Source organism: Syngnathoides biaculeatus, chromosome 4 (assembly GCF_019802595.1).
Source record: "Syngnathoides biaculeatus isolate LvHL_M chromosome 4, ASM1980259v1, whole genome shotgun sequence".
NCBI lineage: Eukaryota > Metazoa > Chordata > Actinopteri > Syngnathiformes > Syngnathidae > Syngnathoides > Syngnathoides biaculeatus.
Genome location: NC_084643.1, coordinates 14,456,127 through 14,477,789, shown reverse-complemented (window position 1 = coordinate 14,477,789; position 21,663 = coordinate 14,456,127). Strand labels below are relative to the sequence as shown.

The 21,663-nt window shown below is 43.1% G+C and overlaps 2 protein-coding genes across 9 annotated transcripts in view; one reads left to right on the top strand and one right to left on the bottom strand.

The window, feature by feature from the left end:
* Nucleotides 1-3,124: 3,124 nt before the first annotated feature.
* LOC133499995 (general transcription factor II-I repeat domain-containing protein 2B-like) lies at nt 3,125-17,376 on the bottom strand. Of its 3 annotated transcripts, none has more exons than XM_061818516.1 (4): nt 17,267-17,376; nt 16,679-16,884; nt 8,417-8,910; nt 3,125-4,484 (listed from the first exon to the last, which is right to left on the bottom strand). In XM_061818516.1, exons 3-4 carry the CDS (start codon nt 8,556-8,558, stop codon nt 3,361-3,363), a joined length of 1,266 nt encoding a protein of 421 aa, XP_061674500.1. In that variant the 5' UTR covers nt 8,559-8,910; nt 16,679-16,884; nt 17,267-17,376; the 3' UTR covers nt 3,125-3,360. The 3 variants fall into 3 exon arrangements, with proteins under 3 accessions (XP_061674500.1, XP_061674501.1, XP_061674499.1); XM_061818517.1 differs by having other exon boundaries at nt 8,417-11,690; nt 16,679-16,793; nt 17,267-17,368; XM_061818515.1 differs by lacking the exon at nt 17,267-17,376 and having other exon boundaries at nt 8,417-11,690; nt 16,679-17,264.
* Nucleotides 17,377-17,526: 150 nt separating this feature from the next.
* Nucleotides 17,527-21,663, top strand: part of nelfb (negative elongation factor complex member B) — an 87,964-nt gene continuing 83,827 nt past the window's right edge. For 5 of the 6 annotated variants that reach the window (XR_009794809.1, XR_009794810.1, XR_009794811.1 and 2 more), the window contains exon 1: nt 17,527-17,665. Coding sequence is in view for 2 of the 6 variants with exons in the window: in XM_061818507.1 (XP_061674491.1) it covers nt 17,552-17,665 (114 nt within the window). In the remaining 4 variants the exon portion in view is untranslated. The remainder of the gene's footprint in view (nt 17,666-21,663) is intronic. The other variant, XM_061818509.1, reaches the window with a different exon arrangement.

Genomic DNA, 21,663 nt, shown 5'->3' with positions numbered 1-21,663 from the left:
GGTGGTTCCCACAGGTACCACTCGAGCAGAAAAATTAAAATCCAACGGCCAACAGCAAAATTTAATTGTTTAATTGCCATGATGATAACAGACTCATTCCCCTAAATGCCTTGGTCAGGTTGTTTTCTTCACTGGATTGAGACGGAAGGGTTCTAAATACCACTACTCCCTGTGTAACCGGATGACAGCGACCTTGGCAGTGGGAATGAGAACAGCAATCATACAAATAGCCAACAAAACAAACAAATATTAAAACCCAAGTGTCATCCCTATAAACATTCTAAAATAGATATTGTCATGAAAAATACATAAAACATGATTCAATTCAATGTCTATTCGAAAAAATAAATGAGCTTAAATCTCGTCATCCATGCGCAATGTTGCAGAAGTGTCATTCTACGATATCCAAGCGGTCGCCATATTGGCTGCGTCCTCCGTTCGTGACGTCACCCGGACATTCGCAAATGAAAACACGCAGTGCACCCTAACTATGGGAGACAAGCGCGCCCCTTCTGGCACAAAAGCTCTTTTCGAAAAGGAGAACACCACAAAACCGAGTGAAGTTACCGGGGCAATATTACACTATTCAATTGTTTGGAGCCCTCGGGGCAATATTACACTATTGTTTCGAGCCATATTCAGATGATATGCGATCACGACCAAACCGCATCCCCGTCCGATCCACTTCCGTGGCGGAGATGAGCCATAGCGGCTCATCGCAGCTGGCCGGTGTGGCTTATGATGGAGCCGAGCCGTGCTGCTTTAGGGGGGTGTTCACAGACGCCGCAGTACTGAACAACACAGTCGAGCCGGGGCGCTTTATGTGCGCATGCGGCTGAGTGACGCATTCTCGGCTGGGTTCTTCAGAGCCGCCCCCATCCCCAAAGCCCGACGCGTAGCCTTCGCAAAAGCAGTGACCGCCGAACACGGCGCCTCAGCCGGTGTGGCTGATTTTCTGCGCACCCCCCTCCCCACAACCCCAGTCTATTGGCCTTCCAGGCCACCAAACGCGAGGCGTCCGGGTGGACAGGTCAGGAGGTCGACCTGGACGCCAAGCACCAGGATCCCCACGGGGCGATTTGGGTGGACGACCTCTGTGAGGAACCAAACGGCGAAGCAGGAACCAGACCAAGGCATGCCACTGCTCCGGATGAGGACCTCCCACGCCGTGGTTGCGAGACGACCAGTGATCGGTCGGTGCACACGGGAATACGATCAGAGATACGGGAGTGCTCGAACGGGGCATGAACCGCAACGATCTGCCGCCGGACCAGTCGTCCCCATGGTCCTATATACACCGGGACTAATCTGCCAGCATGAGACGCAGGTGTGGGCCTCCCAATCAGCGCGACCGTGCGGACACCAGCCAGGGCTGGACCGGCAGGATCATGACCTGTTATTTGGAACCCATGAAGCTTTCGTCCTCTGCACCCGTGCAATCCATTTTTCACAACGAAGCAGGTCTCTTGCAAACTTATGAAGGCTAAATCCATTCTCCCGAGTGTTCAAGCAATGTCCAGCAATGCAATGAGCTGGCATTTTGGCCAACACGAAGGAACAACGAGCTACCTTCCCGGAGGTAAAACTAATGGAAACAAATGTGTCCACTTGGGGGCGCCGCTGTCCTTTACGTCACTTCCTGCTTCTTCTCGAAAACAAATCCCTCGATAGGATTTTCATGGCGGGAGTTACAAAAAGCCGTTTACATCAAAATCATGTTTTGTGGTGAAAAAAACGCATGGGCCCATATTGGCTGACGTTTTTTCATTATTAACGTACTAAAAATCATCCATTTTATGACAGGAGCCCAATGGTTTCAAATCAATAACCTTCTTACAATGAGACAAATTAAGTCAAGTATTCCTTTCTGCTATTTGTAAAGCTGTTGGGATGTTTGTTTGGAAAGAGTTCTATCCTTTTTGAAAGGGCATCTATAATGACTAAACTTTTTTTTTCACTTTCGTGTAAATCAATAAAGTCCATATGGATAGTTTTTAAACAGATATTATGGTGTAGGGAACAGTCTTCTACATTGGCTCAAATTACCTTGTGGATTATGCCTTGCACATGCCCTACAAAAAAATTTTAGAATAAAAAATGAAGCCATGAATTGTATAATGTTGATGTATAGACTCATATTCCTCTTGTTTGGGATATGTGACAAAATCATAGCTCAAAATGGCCTCCTATTTAAAGGATAGGTTTGTTGTTTGGTCATACACATATGTATTGTTGTAATCTTGCACATATCGTCTTAATGTGTCTTTGATTTAAATTTGTCATTTATCATATATATATATATATCCTTTAGTATTCTATCAGCGAAAGCATTTCCTAATGAAATCATATCTTTGTATGACGTATGTGTGAGGCATTTGTATATAGTAACAGTATTTTTTTTTGCAGTTTTATTGCTTTTAGTAAATCAAATAACAATTTTGCATGTGTTACTTTGGCTGTGGATGAATTAATCCCCCATTTTGTTTTTCCCTTCCAGTGCTGTGCAAAAACGTGCACTGTTGCAAATGCATATTGGCTGTCAATACCATGTGTTTTCATAGATGAACCATTTATAAATAACACTTCTCTTCTTTCTAAAGCCTGATCGCTCAGGCCACTTCAACTTTTGGGTCATATTTGTGCTAACTTTTTACAATCATGTTTTGCACCATCCTCATGACATGGTAAACATTGTTACTGGGTTCAATGTTGCTTGTTTCTCTCGATACAGGGACTGCTTGTGGTACTGTTAGAATCAGATGATGGAACAAAACTATGGTTGAACTTGTTTGTACAGCAAATATCTATACTACTACATAACAATAACTGCTCCTACACACTGGGGTAATGCACATGCTATGCTGAGTCTCTATGTTGGTGCACAAAAACTGAGGTCATAAAATGACCTTTGCAATCTAGTATCTACATAAAGGATTTACTATAATCCAGGGGTGTCCAAACTTTTTGCAAAGAGGGCCAGATTTGGTAAGGTGAAAATGTGTGGGGGCCGACTATTTAGCCTGACATTCTTTGAACCATTAACATTAAATACAAATTAACTTTTGGGGATTTTTTTTAATTTAATTACAAATGGCATACTTTTACATTTTTTTTTTTTACATTTAGGTTTTTACCGAAATCACAAACCACAAAAAATTAAGAAAACTATAAAGGATATCTAAGTTCATGTGAAACATTACATATTATTCACTATTATATGCTCACTGTAGGAAAAGTGCTGAAAACAAAACAATGATCACTGCATATTCAAACTGTGATTTTGACCATCACAAAAAAATTAATTAACTGAGATTTAAGAATTTATTCAGCTCAGAGGACTTAACAAAGGTCTTGCCTGCACTAATGTGAAGGGTGATACTGGGATCTTGACTGCAGTATGTAGTCCATGTCTGGCTCAAGAGCAGTGGTTTTGATGCGCAAGACGTCACGCAGGTGAGAGTCACTCAGTCTCGTCCTCATGCGGCTCTTGTTAATGTTCATAACGGAGAATGTCTTCTCGCACATGTATGTGGAGCCAAACAAGCTCAGCATTTTCTTAGCAAATGTCCGAATTGCTTGGAACCTGCCTTCATCCAGCTGGCGGTAGAAGTTGACAAGAGGGAGCTGTTGGTGCCGACTGCGATGCTCGGCGTCACACTGCAGCTCAATGAGCTCCAGTTGCAGGTGGTCTGGAGCGTCATCAGGGTCCACGGAGAAAGGAGAGGAAAAAAGCGTGATCTCCTTTTCAATAGCTGCAAAGTCCCGAAAGCGCTGCTGAAACTCCTCAACCAGAGATGAGATGTCTGCTGCATACTTTGTCATTTGCGCACTGATATTGATCTGTGGGAAACTGGTCACAATTTCCTGCAGCGACGGGAAATGTGCGGTATTGGGCTGCGCCTGTGACAGGTGTCTTTGGAAAAGTAGCAGCTTGGTCCGAAAGGCTTTGATGTGTGAATACAGTTGGCTTACCACTGCATTTTGCCCTTGAAGGCTTGTGTTCAGCGCATTCAGATGTCGCGTTATGTCAACTAAAAATCCCAAATCAGCCAGCCAAACAGGATCATTTAATTGTGGCATGGGTTGTCCCTTTTTAGTCAAGAATTGTCCAATTTCCTCCCTGAGAGAGAAGAAGCGCTGCAGCGCAGACCCCCGACTGAGCAACCTTACGTCGGTGTGATACAAAACATCTCCGTATTCAGCCTGGATGTCGAGAAGAAACTGTTGAAACTGGCGGTGGCACAGCGCTTTGGAGCGAATATAATTAATAGTCTTTATCACCGGTTTCATAACATTATCATATTTCATATATTTGGTACAGAGAACTTCTTGATGAATAATACAGTGGAGTTTAATAGCGCTGCCTCCTTCTTCGCTGACTTTGTTACAGACAAGGCTTGATAATCCACTCCGCTCGCCAGCCATGGCAGGTGCGCCGTCCGTAATAATCCCGGTGACTTTATTCCACTGTAGTTTCATGTCATCTACGGTGGAACAAACAGAAACAAATAAATCCGTTCCTCTTGTTTGGCCCTTCAGACTCTGGAGGTCCAGAAGCTCTTCACTCACGTTCATGTCATTGTCCACTCCTCTTAAAAAGATCAGTAACTGAGTGGTGTCGGACGCATCCGTGCTTTCATCGCACGCTAACGAGAAAAAGTCAAACTCAGTTCCTTTTGCCTCTAACTGTCTCTTAATATCTAATGAAACGTCTTCAATTCTCCGTACCACAGTATTACGAGCCAGGCAAATATTGGCAAACTCTTGCTTCTTCGCGGGACAAATTTTCTCAACCATTTTCATTACACAATCTTTAATAAATTCACCCTCAGTGAAAGGTTTGCAGTGTTTTGCAATCAGCGTTGCCACTTCGTAGCTTGCCTTTGTGGCATTTTCATTTGACTCACGGACTCTTGTGAAAAAGCTTTGCTGTGCCGTTAAAACAGCTTCCAGTTGCTTCACTTTTTCACCGCGTTTGTTCCCAGTTAGCTTGTCGTAGCTAGCATGTTTCGTCTGGTAGTGCCTCTTGATGTTGAATTCCTTGAAAACAGCCACAGTCTCTTGGCAAATTAGGCAGACACAGTTGTTTCGTATTTCAGTGAAAAAATACTGAAATTTCCACTTGTCCTGGAAGCGGCGGCCCTCGCGGTCAATTTTCCTTTTTTTGTTTACAGACGCCATGTTAGAAATGGGCTGGGCTGAAACGATCACGCAAGGTCAAGGGTCACGGCGGCCAGAGTGCGGCCACAGGGCTACTGCCATCTTCTGGTGAAATGAAAAATATGAAAAATAGCTTTTTGTACACATGTATTTTATACTGTGGTCAACAGTGCTGGCGGGCCGCATATTATTGATTTCATGATAGAGGCCGCGGGCCGGTAAAAATTTGTCCACGGGCCGCAATTGGCCCGGGGGCCGGACTTTGGACATGTCTGCTATAATCTGACACTAGTTCCTTCTTTTTCTCACAGAAAGCTTTTTCTGATTCTTCTGTCCATTTTAACAATGATATCTTTTTGAGGTGTTCCTCATATATTAATTTGGACAAAGGCGCAGTTATTGTTGGATAATTTGTTTTTGATTTTGATGCATTAAGTACAACAACATTTTTTCCGTCATCTGAAATTGTTCTTCCTGCGGTAAGGTTGTGTCCTAAATTCTTAACTTGTTGTTTAGAAATTTGCAGTTTGTTCTTGCTAACCTTGTGTCCCTCCTAAGCTAAATGTTTTAACAATGCTATTGAATCACTTTTGCAAACTTTCCTTGTGGGGTGATGCAAGCAAAACACGATCTACATAAAGTATAATTTGATAATGTGGACATACTGGGTGTCATATATTTTGAATAAATTGTTGGCCTTTCACAGTACCTTTTGCCTTCAAATGCAAATGCAACTCAATCCACTACTGTAAAAACCTTTGCATCTGCTCTCAATGAATTTACCAATGTGTATGTTTGTCTGAGACACAAGGTGCTCACTGTGTTACAGCGGCATTATTGCTTGTTGGTCTTGAAGTCCAACCTCCTGATGGGGGTGCCCCTTTTTTTTTGTTTGTTTTTTACCGGAAAAATAGGCGTGTTGCAGGGTGAGTCTGGACATTCAATTATTACCCCTGCAGTAACTAGCAAGTTTCTTTCAGCTTGTCCCTTTCGGGGTCGCCACAGCGTGTCATCTCAGATGAACGCATATATATGTTTGGCACAATTTTTACGCCGGATGCCCTTCCTGACGCAACCCTTCTCAGGGAATGGAGGCCCCAGGGGGATACGAACCCACAACCCCTGGTTTACCAAACCAGTGCTCTAAACCACTGAGCTACAGGGCCTCTTATTACCCCTGCAGTAACTAATGACTCAATAACTGGATTTATGCTGTCTAATGCATCTGGTTTTAATGGAGATTGTTTCATAAATAGCCTATATTCTGTTTTTGGTCTCATTTGTAGAGGTTGCGCTGCCCTAATGAGTCCCACATCTGATAGTCCGTGATTGACCATATGCCTTCTGGGACTTCTTTTCAAAATGTTACCTCTTCCTCTGTTAAGAGGTAAGAGTCAATAATGTGTCACTTTTGATGAAGGTGACGGCCTGCACTAACCTGTACTTTTCAAATTTTCCTTGTCTAGTTTCCAATTAGTTGCTGTTTTGCCTCTTTTGACAAAAACCTCACAACCACTCCCAGTGTGTGTCATGGTTTAAAAAGTGACACATCTGGCAAAGTTAAGCTCCTGTAGAGGTCTTTCAAGGCCTGTGGGAGTCTGACCCCTGCGGCTGCCGTTCCCAGATTATCTGTGTGCAAATAATCAACTGTTATTTTTTCTGGAGTGTATTTGTTGAATTTGTTTTCGTAATGAAAATTTGGACCTGGAGTCTTTTTGTAGCACATTGTTACATTAAGAAAGTCTTCATTCATTGTTCTGTTGTTCTGTTAGGAAATGTTCTGCTTGTTGTAGCAGTGTCTTTCCCATAAAAGTTGTAGCTTGTTTGTTTCTTTTTATCTTTCAGAATTTTCTCCGCATGGAGGGGATGATTAACATATTCCTCCAATGTGGCAGGAGTCAGGCCAATGGATTGTTTGTTAACCCAGCTGTAAATTGCGTCTTTTGAACCTGCATGGAGAGTATGTCAACTGCTGTTGAAATGCCTATTCTCCATCTTTCAGCAGGCTGTTGTCTTCAAAAGCCTCATCTTTTGTTTTTCTCTTCTTACGTTAGTGTAATGTGCTAAAACACTGGGTTACTCTCTGAATGTTCAAATTTTCCATATCCACTACATATTGATTCATGTTGGCTTTGTGGTAAGTGTTATCTTCCACAGCTTTTTAACAACACCCATAGTCCAAATCCTATACACTAAAATAGTCAGGTTGGCGCCATTTTGTGTGTCAGGGTTGATGACTTTGATTAATGGTGACAAGTTGCCTTAAATAGGTCATTTGTGCAACAGTGTGTGCGGGAGATAGTAGTCCTAGCTGTCTTTCCGACCATTTCAAGTCAGTTCTGTCTGATGAAGTTATTTTGTGTGGTGGTGTAAGTCAGGGTATAGGGGTGCGGTTGGTTTTTCTCTATTCATTATCATGTTCTTTCTTTTCTCTGAATCATTCCTCTCTTGTAACCACCATTGGGCATCATCATACCCATCCTTGGCCATTTTAATAAGGTCACCTTTATTTCTACACTTTGTCATATCTCAGATGGATATTTTTTGCGAATTAAGATGGCCAGCGTAATTGTGTTTTGTAATCCATTCATCGAAATATTTTATCTTATTTGGGCTTTGTGCTTCGACAAATTTCCAATCCTTGCAAGTTAAATTGTCCCTTTCCTTTTGTTTACTAATATTTTTTCCCATTTTGTGAATTTGGAGCCAACAGGCTACACCTAGAGTGTACTACAGTTGGCGTTTTGTATGAGACAGGGTGACTGTTAAATACCCTTGTTTGGTACTCCTCAAGCTTCTACCTAAAAGGGCGGAAGAATCTTGCCTTTGCTTCCAAACAAGTCATCACTTCCTATCCTGTCTCTCAAACACTCGTTTATACAATCACACACGGTTTATACTGCAGTTTTATTGGATGTTATTTTACACAGACTCTATTTTATTTAACTCGGAATTTAAGTACGTACACAAGTCCGTCTTCATACTTTTTCACGGAATTTATGTGTACACATGAGTCCATCCTCGTTACCGGAATTTAACTGTACAGACGATTCCGCCCTCGTTACAGTCCACGGAATTTAAGTTCACATGAGTCCGTCCTCGTTACCTTTCACGGAATGTGTCAAACCCGTCCCTTATACTTGCCATTGACAAGGCTTCTCCACCACGTTACCTTCGTGTAGACTGCGACGCACCTTTGCTCAGATTTCCTGTCGACACTCACTCTTTTTATACCCCGTAAAACAATTGTTCTTACCAAGACGTCTTCTTGTCCCTTGGATTTCAACCCTCAGATCCCAGTTAGAGCGTTTGAGGACCAGTCCCTTAACGCGTCTGTGTTGCCGTAGGCCATGGTCTTCCTGGAAGTCGACTCTGAAGCTGGGATCCTCGGTTATCATAAAATCCGGCTCGAAGGACCAAGAAAATGAGAGGTTTATCACCTAATTTGCTGAAATAATTGCACAAATAATGGACAAGAAGTCGTATTTTTTCTCATCAGGAGGATGTGAGAGACCGTCTCCAAACACGCTCTGAACCAGCCTCTCACGTACTCTTTCTTTATTTCCGAAAACACACAAGGTCAAAAGGAGGGGTGAGCAAGTGAACAAAGGCACATTCTTCGATAATGATATGTGTGCATTGATGAAGTTGTCCTTGGCCACTTCTCAGAAGATAGGGGTAGGCTGATGCACCTGTGTGTGGGTGCTCGTTTGGTCCGAAGCAAGGATGATACTTTGTCTAGTTGCATTCCTGTGTGCAAGGAATCAACAAAAAACAAGGGTGATACATTGCCTGGATCTACACATACTAAATGTACCTACAATAATTCAAATGCATAATAAATGTATTTACAGAAAATCCATCAGCATTTATCCAAATTACGCTTTGGGGTGGGAAAGTGCAGCAGATATCCTCCCAGTAATCTCTTTGAAATCTCTCTATGACACGTTCTGCAGGCACATCAAAGCACCATATTTCCAAATCGGAAAAAGCGGGAATATACACTCGGAATTCAGAGGCTTAAAGTAAGCACGCGCTCTCTTTGTTTGTTGGTAAAGGATCGCGAAAATAAGAATCAGAAAATGACCTTCACTGATTGGTCAAAAGGGAGGTGTCAATCATTCTCACGGATCCATCCACTGAACAACTGGCCAACACAATCAAACTAGACCACTACGTGTATGATTCCCTGTGTGACATGTGGGAAAATTGTGCATCCGCACCTCAACCGACTATCACTTTCGAGATTCAGGCCCTCCTACTATATGCCAAAGAATTAGGAATTTGTAGGAATAATTGTGATCATAATAATCATACATCTGCTTCTAATAAAGAAATGCTTTGCTCTGCTCTAGATAGCATGGCAGCCTCCTAGCAGGAGATAGCAAGAACAAAAACATGTAATCATCAGAACTGTTGAAATGCTGCCTGTTAAAGAAATGAGGACCACACATGTATTCAGCAATCTTCCACCTATCCACGCGCACATGAACAAACATGTACACCTTGTTTCAAACTGTTTTGCTTGTCGTCTCCTTTTTGTAACATCCATGTAAATAAGGGGCATCTTAAAACTAAATAAAAAGAGGTGCTGAGGTGAAGATAATCAGAGAGTGCAGTGGTGAATTGTACGAGACAGTTCCTCTCCTCTCTCCTCGCGAGACTTGAACTGGTGTCTTTGCTTCCTTTTTTGTCCTGTTTAATGAATGTCTGATTGGTGAACCTGACAGAATTTAATCCACTCGGCGCAGTCCCACTGGAACCGCTACCATACTGGCAGTCGCAGACACAGGCTGCCAGTCGTGTCTTGCTGGCACTTCCTTCCTGCGTCAACAAGGTTTGAACACCTCCTACCTCATTCCCACCTCAATGAAGATGAGGGCCGCAAACCAGGAACTTGTTGGAATCGTGGCCACCCTAATCCTACGCATCCCCGGCTTTACACAATCAATGCAGCCAAAAACAACACGTCAGATTGGTTACATTTCCCGATCAAAAGACAAATTCTTCCAATCCATGGAGGCCTGTAGGGATCCAGGCATTATACCCCACTCATTTCCCACCATTGAGTCAGTCATAACAGAGTCTCCAGTTCTGCACAGTGTTACTGACAATAGCCCTGATGAAGACTGTTGCAATTGTCCTCTCCACCAAACCTCACGCCCTCTCCCTACATCCCTACCCTTTCCAGCCACTGAAGAGAGCAAAGAAAAACTAGACCAATGGCTGTTTGACTACTATAAAAGTAGCATTTCAACGTCTGTGAACATCAAAATCATGATGTCAGGACCCCTAAGAGACTTAATGTAGACACCGATGCCACACCTGGAGCACACCACATACCAATCCCAGTACCTGTCCACTGGCTGGGCTTGATCAGGATGTTCAGCTTGATGTCATAGAGCCTTTCCCAATCGGAACCCCAGTTTCATCGTGTCATCGAATGCTCGTTTGCGCAAAGACATCTGGTAAACCTCGGCGGACTGTCGACTTCCAAGCTTTGAATTGCCATTAGACAAGAGACACACCACACCAAAATCGCCACCCCACCAAGCATGCACGGTCCCACGGAACACAAGGAAAAGCACTTTTGATGCCTGGAACAGCTACCATAGCATCGCACTCGACCCAAAAGACAGGCACCTGACAAACTTAATCACACCCAGGGGCCGGTATCGGTATCAAGTGCGCCCTCAGGGATACATAGCATCTGGAAACGCATACACCAGGCGATTTGATGAAATAGTTAATGACACTGACAACCAAAAACAAAGATCATTGACGACATAATCATGTGGTCTCCCTCCATTGAGGATAGCTTCTTCTAAGCAGCAAATTGGCTGGACACGTGTGGCTGAAATGGTATCCTCCTCAACCCATTAAAATTCTTGTTTGCCAGAGAAACCGTCAATTTCGCAGGCTTTGAAATCACCTCCACAGCTGTTCGTCCATGCCCACAGGTTCTGGAGGCGATCAAGGGATTCTCCAAACCTCGCACGATCACTGATGTGTGAAGCTGGTTTGGACTTGTAAACCAAGTAGCATATAGTTTTGCATTAGCAGAGAGAATGCAACCCTTGCACACCCAGCTACAACCCAAGACACCGTTCACGTGGAATTAACATATGGACAAACTCTTTGAAGAAGCAAATACCATCATCATCCAAGAAATACAAAGGGGCGTGGAAATATTCGACAAAAGGAAGCCAACATGCCTTGCAACAGACTTCAGCAAAAATGGCATTGACTTCTGGCTACTTCAAAAATATTGCGCATGCACATCAAGCAAGCCATTCTGCTGCTGCCGAGGCTGGAAAGTCACACTAGTGAGCAGTCGCTTTACTTCATCAGCTGAATGAAGGTATGTCCCAATTGAAGGGGAGCCAATGGCTGTGGTGGATGCCGTCGAAAAAACTCCTCATTTTGTCCTGGGGTGCCTCAATCTGATCATTACGGTTGATCGCAGACCCCTTCTCAAGGTGTTCGGTGATAGAAACTTGGATGCAATCGCCAACCCACGACTGAGGAACCTGAAAGAAAAAAGACTGAAGTACAGATTCCATATTACTCACATTCATGGGATCTGTCATATCACTTGTCAGATTCTGTTTATGCACAGGACTAATCGGGAGAAATGTCCTGACCGACTCTCCAGTTAAAGGGTTAAGCTACCCCTTTACCCCAGCCGACTCTAACGCTATGCGTGCAGGAGGATGGGAGCTTCTTAAGTCAGTGTCGAGATGAATTCGCCTAGGTGTACTAACTGCCTTTAGTTTTGCAGAGCCAATCCGGTCTGCCCTCACTTATCAGCCCTTGTCGAGTAACCTTAAAGAGTAACAGGGTAACAAAGTGATCACTCCGCTTTTACAGCAGCTTCATCTCTTATGGATCGATTGCACTTGTCATTGACCAAGTAAATTTAACAATCCTTGTTAGGATCGTACGGATTTGTTTTAACTTAAGCCGGAGATTATCAATGAGTGATTGATTAAAATAGAATTTTACGACTAAATGATGTTAATGTCATTGACGTTTGATCATTAATGAGGTAGAATGGTAATAATGAGATAACTCAATATAAGAATGACAAAGATAGATGAAGATGGAAATTTTAAGAATTTGATAAAATGATAAAAATTGTTCAGATAACTTTCATTACTCGACAGTCATTCCCGCCAGACACGGGGCATGGTCACCATGTTAAAGCAAAATTTTATGTTAATTGAACATAAATCAATAAAAGTAAAAATGGTTAAAATGATAAAAATTGTTCAGATAACATTCATTACTACAGTCATCTCCACCAGACACGGGGTATGGTTGCGGCGTTAAGGCAAAATTCGATGTTAATTGAACATAAATCAAAAAAAGTAAAAATGGTTAAAATTATAAAAATTGTTCAGATAACATTCATTATTACAGTCATCCCTGCCAGACGCAGGGTATGGTTGCGATGTTAAGGCAAAATTTGATGTTAATTGAACATAAATCAATAAAAATAAAAATGGTTAAAATGATAAAACTGATGGTAAGAAGGATGAGATAAATGATAAAAATAGTAAAAAGCAATATAAATGAAGTGAGATTCAAAGCATCTAAAAGCATCAGAAATTAGGGAAAATAGACATTTGTGAGTGAGCCTGTTAGGGTTGATCAAGTCCTTTATAGCTCGAAGCCTAATTTAGTAATAAGGGTTTTCGAGATTAAGGATAAATTGTCAAGCCAACTTGTCCTTCATAGGTAACCACGTAATATCGCTGGTATTATCCTGCCATTACCCTATTATAGTAGTTTTACTTGCGCCCAATCTTAAAAGGAGTCGTCAAAAATTAAGCAATCCAAGTTGCCAAATACTTTCTCCCCGCCAGCTAGCCACACGACTATTACACCTATAGAAAGACCTTGTCTCTTTGTCAGCGAAAACCGAACAAAAAGCCCCGAACTTCCATATCCAAGTTTTTTTATAGCTTTTTGGTGGAACATTCTGGAAAATGTTGGCTGAATCCATGCCTAGTGGGAAGGGCCCCCTTCATCCTATCAGGCCCCTTTCGCCATTCCTGGCTTGACTTGTCACGCCCTCCTTAGCTTCACTCAATTTTGTCATTTTCCCTTTAATCAATAAATGCATCTTTAAAAATGTAACCACAAACTCGCGTTCGGTTTCACCCTAGTTTTGAGCAATATCATAAATGTATCAACATTCTTGTGAATACAATTCTCTCATGCATTCTCAGGCTTATTTTAGTTGGTTGCTCAATGACAATGTGTTGCCTTGTCTGAGAGAGACAGCCATACACAGGTTATATTCTTTTCACAAAGCCATTTCAAAGCATCTTATTTTCTTCTAAAAGTTTAATGGAAAAATAGTTGAAATCTATTTCTGCTTGCAGAGATCTTGCGTGGTGATTCAAGTGTGATGGGCTTCCTGTTCAGTAATTCGGCGCTGCAAACGTCTTGATAAAGTGTTGGGTGTGACCCGGCAGCTGCATCCTGTTGCTGTCTTTATGTAAAAAATAACATGTGAATACAAAGACATGACAATAATTGGGTTCTTAAGGTTGCTAACCCCGATATATGTATGTTATACAAAGATATGAAAAATAATCAGGTTTATATAAGGTTACTGACTTTGGAATACGTATGCAATGCAATGAGAAGCTAAGTGGGTAGGTTACGTTTATCAGAGAGATCTTTGCCGTGCTGGTGACCAAATCAAGTATAATTTTGTTTTGGCGACATCTGGTGTTCAATTTGAGAGTTGGTGCTAGGACTCAGCTCAACACATGAACCCAAGCCATACTAACCAATTGTTATCAATTCGCTCCATTGCTATTTGTGGGATGGCAACCTACTTGACACACTGCAGATACTATCTCACGTTACCCGGTCAGGGCAGCCAATCATCTTCGCCTGTCTGATGATGCAACTCCAGTCTCCACTGACAACAACCTCCCAACCATGCCTCACGGCTTCCTCATGGCCATCAGAGCCCAACCAGAAAGCCCTACACTTCACCCTAGTGAAGAAGACTCTCTAGAAGGGGTTAGCTCCATCACCTGGAATGATATTCATGTGACCACCAACAGTGCCGACTCAATGGTCAAATTGATTGACCTAATTGAGAATGGATTCCCTGAGGCAAAGGACAACCTGCCAAAAGAACTCAGATCATATTACAAAAACAAGACAAACTGGCCAGTTTTGATGGTGTGGCTCTATAAAACGACCGCATAAACATCCCTCCCAGCCTACGTAACAAAGTTCTCCAAGCACTATACTCAGCACATCAAGGTATCTCCCAGATGTACTCTCAGGCTGATGCGTCATTCTTTTGGCTAGGTATGACCTCATCAATCAGTGAAATGTGTATGTGGTGCCTCTCTTTCAGTAGTATAGCTCCATCACAACCAGGTGCTACTCCAAACCTACCAGTGCAACCCCAATACCCATTACAATGTATCTGTGCAGACTTCTTCCAATACGCCGGACATTACTTGGTGATTGTCGACAGGTTTCGCAGCTGGCCCATCGTGGAAAGAGCGCACGGGGGATCCAAGGGGTCACGGTCTCGACAACACCAGAGATGCCTACTCCCCAGACAGACCATGAACCAATCAAGACCCCGGAGATGGCACAGCCTGGAACTCCACCACCTGACGTACAAACCGATGACGCCTTAACTGGGGACCCTGTGGTTCACCCTGAACAATCCGAGATACCAAAGGCTCCAACCAGGGAAGCGGATAAGTCGCCACCCAAAGAGACAACCTAGATGCCTTGTGCTTTAAGAGCTCAACAGCCCTGAGAAACGTTTAAGGAACAAATGGCTTTGATGTTCTACAAATATTAGAGCCGAGCCGGCTTTCTAGTTCCATCTTGTTACAGCTACAACTTAGTTTGGTCCCATTGATTTACACAAATAACATGTTATGTAATTAATCTTTATCTCATCAACAATGATTGTCCACTGTTAGCCTTTCTATCACCCCCACCAAATGTAGACCGACTTAGTACTCAGCCTTTGAATTTTGCATTTATCTGATGCTTATCGGACAGACACCATCCAAAGGCTTGGAGGGGCATAGGGGATATTGAATTGTTCTATGATATATGTTATGTATTTATAGGCACCTACGTCAAGCAATCCTGCAATTTCATCATATAGTTATCTAGAAATGTGTTGCCTTCTGCCAGTAGTGTGCTAAATAGATGGAAAGAATACTTTGAGAAGTTGATGAATGAAGAAAATGGGAGAGAAGGAAGAGTACAAGAGGCAAGTGTGAAAGACCAGGAAGTGACAATGGTTAGTAAGGGGGAAGTTAGAAAGTCACTCCAGGGAATGAAAAATGGAAAAGCAGTTGGTGCAGAGACATACCCGTGGAGGTATGGAAGCAATTTGGAGAGGTGACTGTGGAGTTTTTGACCAATTTATTCAATAGAATACTAGTAGGTGGGAAGAAGCCTAAAGAAAGGAGGAAAAGCGTGCTGGTTCCAATTTTTAAGAGCGAAGGTGATGTGCAGAGCTGTGGGAACTAGAGAGGAAAAAAGTTCATGAGCCCCACAATGAAGTTATGGGAAAGAGTAGTGGAGGCTAGACTCGGGACAGAAGTAAGTATCTGTGAGCAACAGTATGGTTTCATGTCTAGAAAAAGTACCACAGATGCATTATTTGCCTTGAGGATGTGAGTGGAAAAGTACTAAAAAGTTCAGAAGGAGGTACATTGTGTCTTTGTGGATCTAGAGAAAGCCTATGACAGAGTAAGAAGGGAAGAACTGTGGTACTGCATGCGCAAGTCTGGTATGGCTGAGAAATATGTTAGAATAGTTCAGGACATGTATGAGAGCTGCAGAACAGTGGTGAGATGTGCAATTGGTCTGCCAGAAGAATTTAAGGGTAAGTGGCATCATAAGCATCATAGATCAGCGCTGAAGCAGAACTGGAGGTGGCAAAAATGAAGATGTTGAGGTTCGCGCTAGGAGTGACCAGGTTGGATAGGATTAGAAATTAGCTCATTAGAGGGACAGCCAAAATTAGATGTTTTGTAGACAAGGCCCGAGAGAGCAGACTTTGATGGTTTGGACATGTCCAGAGGCGAGAAAGTGAGTACATTGGTCGAAGGGTGCTGAGGATGGAGCTCCAAGGCAAAAGAGCAAGAGGAAGACCAAAGAGAAGGTTGATGGATATTGTGAGGGAAGACATGAGGGCAGTGGGTGTTAGAGAGGAGGATGCAGGAGATAGGCTTAGATGGGAAAAAAATGACACGTTGTGGCGACCCCTAACGGGACAAGCCGAAAGGAAAAGAAGAAGATGGTATTGGTAAAACAATAGATAAGTTTTTCCCATGTGTTTCTGAGTCCATGTGGCGATATCATTTATAGTTGGTTTTTGTTGCAGTGCCAAATTAGGACGCTTATAACAAACGTCCTTCTTCAGAAATACAAAAAAATATGTTTCATTTTCATCCATTCATGACGCTTTCTCGTGGATTCTTTTTCATGTCTTGGTGTCTTCACCTACCTCATACACAATGTTGTACTAAAGAGATCCGATGGATATTGTCGAATAGCTGAATAAATCCATCCATCCATTTTCTTCGCTGCTCACAAGGATCGCAGGGAGTGTTGAAGCCCAGCTGTCAATGCGCAGAGGTGAGGTACATCCTGAACTGGTTGCCAGCCAATCGCAGGGCACATCGACACAAACAGCCGCACTCACAATCACACCTAGAGGCAATTTAGAGTATCCAGTTAATGTTGCATGTTGCATGAAATCGGAGCGCCCGGAGAAAACCCACACAGGCACGGGGAAAACATACAAACTCCACACAGACGGGTCCGGGATTGAACCCGGGACCTCACGATTGTGAGCCCAACGCTTTGCTGCAACTCTACCGTGCCGTCTAGCTGCATAAATATGAAACATAATTCCAAGAAAAATGTGCTTGGCTGCAGAAATATGTTGACACAACCCTTAAGCGTGCTAAACATGACAAAAAAAAAAAAAAACAATAACTTTGTGAAAAAAAACCACGTTGCATTGTCTCTTGTTGCAGCACACACAGTTAATTATGGCTAAACACATTTCTTACGTATTATGAATTCAAACCAGTTCAGGGTGTACCCTGCCTCCTGCCCAATGACAGCTGGGATAGGTTCCAGCACTGCCGCGACCTTCGTGAGGATAAGTGGCTCAGATGGGTGATAGATGAGCATATGAAATAAACACCGTGAACACAGTGAATGTTAAGCGGAACTTTTGTTCGGCTCTGTTTCTGGCGAACTGTGAAAGAAGTGGCCACTCACTCAAGAAGCCTGCTTTGATCGGATATATTGAGGCAGTTGTCTGTCTTTGCAGTTATTACAATTCAGCTTAGTAAAAATCGATGTATAAATGGAAACAAAAATGTGCGGCGGTTTGCCTGAGCTGGGGATATCTAACGGAGAGGACCTGAAAGAAACTCTCACCAACTGCACAGAGCCTCTGAAGGCGATTGATCAGTTTCAGGTAATGGCAGCGTTTCACAATGCGTTGTAATAATGAATGTTTTGTTTTCCACCGAGGGATATAAAGCCATTACTGTCCTATGTTTACGTCTGCATTCCAGAACAGGTGGTTAACGCTGCACTTTGTTTTCGAGTACGGTCTAAGTTTTCACTTAGTCCAACAAAACTACATGATCCTTTGGGGGAACCTTATTTGATTTGCTCCGCAAATGTTAAATAAAATTTTAAAATGAAAAAACAAATTGGATATCATTGGAAAAAGCTTTGAAAACCCTTTAAATATTACTTAAATGATCTCAATATCTCAAATAGTATATACGTTATGACCATTGAATGATTGGGAATATGGGCGAATTATGGTATTGGTAAAATTCCAAAATGGAATTGGCACTGGTGAACACTTATTTTCAGAAGAGACAAGAATATAGAGTGACTTACAAGAGCGGCGGTTGAAGCACGCAGGTGAATTATATTTTGTGCGGAGATATAATCTGAAGGAGGTTACGAACTGTAAAATGGTGGTGGGGGAGAGTGTAGCTCGACAGCATAGGATGGTGGTGTGTAGGATGACTCTGGTAGCGGGTAGGAAGATTAAGAAGACAAAGACTGAGCAGAGAATCAGGTGGTGGAAGTTGAGAAAGGAAGAACGTTGTGTGGCCTTTCGAAATGAGGTGAGACAGGCTCTAGATGGTCAGGAAGTGCTCCCAGAAGACTGGAATACAACTGCCAAGGTATTCTGAGAGGCAGGCAGGAGAGTACTTGGGGTATCTTCTGGTAGGGAAGGGAAGAAGGAGACATGGTGGTGGAACCCCAAAACACAGGAAGTAATCCAAGGAAAGAGATGAGCGAAGAAGAAGTGGGACACGGAGAAGACTGAGGAGAGGCGTAAGGAATACATTGAGATGCTTCGTAGGGCAAAGAGGTGGGGAAGGCTAAACAGGTGGCATATGACGACATGTACCCCAGGTTGGATACGAAAGAAGCAGAAAAGGATCTCTACAGGTTGGCCAGACAGATGGGAAGGATGTGCAGCAAGTAAAGGTGATTAACGATAGCGATGGAAATGTGTAGACTGGTGCCAGTAGTGTGCTAAGTAGATGGAAAGAGTACTTTGAATAATTAATGAATGAAGGAAATGGGAGAGAAGGTCGAGTAGAAGAGGCAATCGTGAATGACCGGGAAGTGGGACTGATTAGTAAGGGAGAAGTTAAAAAGTACAGAGAAGGTCAGAAGGAGCGACGTTGTGTCTTTGTGGATCTAGAGAAAGCCTATGACAGAGTCCCAAGAGAGGAACTGTTGTACTGCATGCGTAAGTCTGGTGGAGCAGAGAAATATGTTAGAGTAGTTCAGGACATGTATAAGGGCAGCAGAACAGTGGTGAGATGTGCCGTAGGTGTGTCAGAAGAATTTATGGTGGAGGTGGGACTACATCAGGGTTCCGTGCTAAGCACATTCCTGTTTGCGGTAGTAATAGATAGGCTGACAGATTAGGTTAGACTGCAATCCCCTTGGACCATGATGTTCGCAGATGATATTATGATCTGCACTGAAAGCAGGGAACAGGAGTAGGAACAATTAGTAAGATGGAGGTACGCACTAGAAAGGAGAGGAATGAAGTTTCGCCGAGTAAAAGAAAATATATGTGCGTGAAAGAGAGGGGCAGAGGAGGAAGAGTGAAGCTCCAGGGAGAAGAGATGGTGAGGGTGGACGTCTTCAAATACTTGACGTCAACAGTACAGAGCAATGATGATTGTGGTAAGGAAGTGAAGAAAAGCGTCCAAGCGGGATGGAACAGTTGGCAGAAGGCGTCTGGTGTTCTATGTGACAGATAAGTATCCGCGAGGATGAAGGGCAAAGTTTATAAAACAGTGGGGGGGGCCGGCCATGATGTACGGATTACTGATGGTGGCTCTGAAGAAACAACAGGAAGCAGAACTGGAGGTTGCAGAAATGAAGATGCTGAGGTTCTTGCTTGGTGTGAGCAGGTTGGATAGGATTAAAAATGAGTTTATTAGAGGGAGAGACAAAGTTGGATCTTTTGGAGACTAGGTTAGAGAGTGCAGACTATAATGGTTTGTACATGTTCAGAAGCGAGAGAGTGAGTATATTGTTAGAAGGATGCTGAGGATGGAGCTGCCAGGCAAAAGAGCGAGAGGAAGACCAAAGAAAAGGTTGATGGATGTTTTGAGGGAGGACATGAGGACAGTGGGTGTTAGAGAGGAGGATGCACGAGATAAGCTTAGATGGAAAAAGATGACACCCTGTGGCGACTCTTAACGAGACAAGCCGAAAGAAGAAGATGGTATTGGTAAAACAATCGATAAGAACAAAAAGTTGTGACCTTCCTGGTTAATTGGGATCTTCAAAATGTCATAGCTTTTTTGTTTCTCAATGGATTTTCATGAAATTTTAGTGATGACAGCTTGACGAAAACATTACCATTTGCACTTATTTTCAATATAATGGCATGTAATTGCATACATAACAACAAATCCGGCAATTCTAACGATTTTGCAATGCCACCAACATTTTTGCAAGCGTTACAAAACACAGTGCGAGCGGTCATATCACCTTCATATTTCATTTATGCATTGATAAGTACATATACAGTGAAGAAAACAAGTATGGGAACACCCTGCTACCTTGCAAGTTCTCCCATTTAGAAATTTTATATTTTCATTGTAGGTGCATATCCATTGTGAGAAAGATAATCCAAAAAGAAAAATCCACAAATCACAATGTATGAATTTTTAACAATTTATTTGTGTGACACAGCTGCAAATAAGTATTTGAACATATGAGAAAACTAATGATAATATATCGGTATATAGGTACAGTTGCCTTTGTTTGCAATTGCACAGATCAAATGTTTCCTGTAGTTGTTCACCAGGTTTACACACAGTGCAGGAGGGATTTTGGCGTACTCCTCCACACAGATCTTCTCTCGATCTCGATTGTCGCTGAGAAACATAGACTTTCAGCTCCTTCCAAAGATTTTCTATTGGGTTTAGGTCTGGAACCCAGCTAGGCCACGCCAGAACCTTGATAAGCTTTTACGTAGCCACTACTTGGTTTTCCTGACTGTGTGCTTCGGGTCATTGTTAATACAGTGCAGTCGTCCTGTCCCATGTACAGAAAAACACCCCCAAAGCATGATGCTACCACCCCCATGCTTCACAGTAGGGATGATGTTCTTGGGATGGAACTCATCATTTGTCTTCTTCTAAACATGGTGAGTGGAATTTTGACCAAAAACTTCCATTTTGGTCTCATCTGACCACAAAAGTTTTTCCCATGACTGTATCATAGTCATTGGAAAGTTATAACGGGCCTTGACATGTGCTGTTACAGGGGCAATGTTACATTATTGTTTCGAGCCCTCGAGGCAATATTACACTATTGTTTATGAGCCCTCGAGGCAATATTACACTATTGTTTCGAGTCGTATTGAGATAAGTGATCACGGCCAAACCGCATCCCCGTCCAATTCACTTCCGCGGCGGAGATGAGCCATCGCGGCTCATCGCAGCCGGCTGGTGTGGCTTATGACAGAGCCGAGCCATCCTGCTTTAGGGGGGTGTTCACAGACGCCGCAGTACAGAGCAACACAGTTGAGACGGGGCGCTTTACGGACGCACGCGGCTGAGTGACGCATTCTCGGCTAGGTTCTTCAGAGCCGCCCCCATCCCCAAAGCCTAACTTGCAGCCTTCGCAGAAGCAGTGACCGCCGAACGCGGTGCCTCAGCCGGTGTGGCAGATTTTTTTTTGTGCCGTGGTGGCATATAATGGAGCGAGCTGTGCTGCTTTTAGGTGTATGTTCAAAGCCGCCGCAGTACTTGTTTAACAGCGTCGAGCCAGGGCGCATTACTGCCTACCTGTTATTTGGAACCCACGAAGCTCTCGTCCTCTGCACCCGTGCAATCCATTTTTCACAATGAAGCAGGTCTCTTGCAAACTTATGAATACTAAATCCATTCTCCCGAGTGTTCAAGCAATCTC

Bases quoted from the DNA above. Each gene is read 5' to 3' on its own strand.
- LOC133499995 (XM_061818516.1), bottom strand. From the start codon at position 8,558: ATGATAACCGAGGATCCCAGCTTCAGAGTCGACTTCCAGGAAGACCAT. The intron at 4,485-8,416 runs GTAAGAACAATT...GTTCCACCGTAG, and splicing joins AGGGACAAGAAGACGTCTTG to ATGACATGAAACTACAGTGG.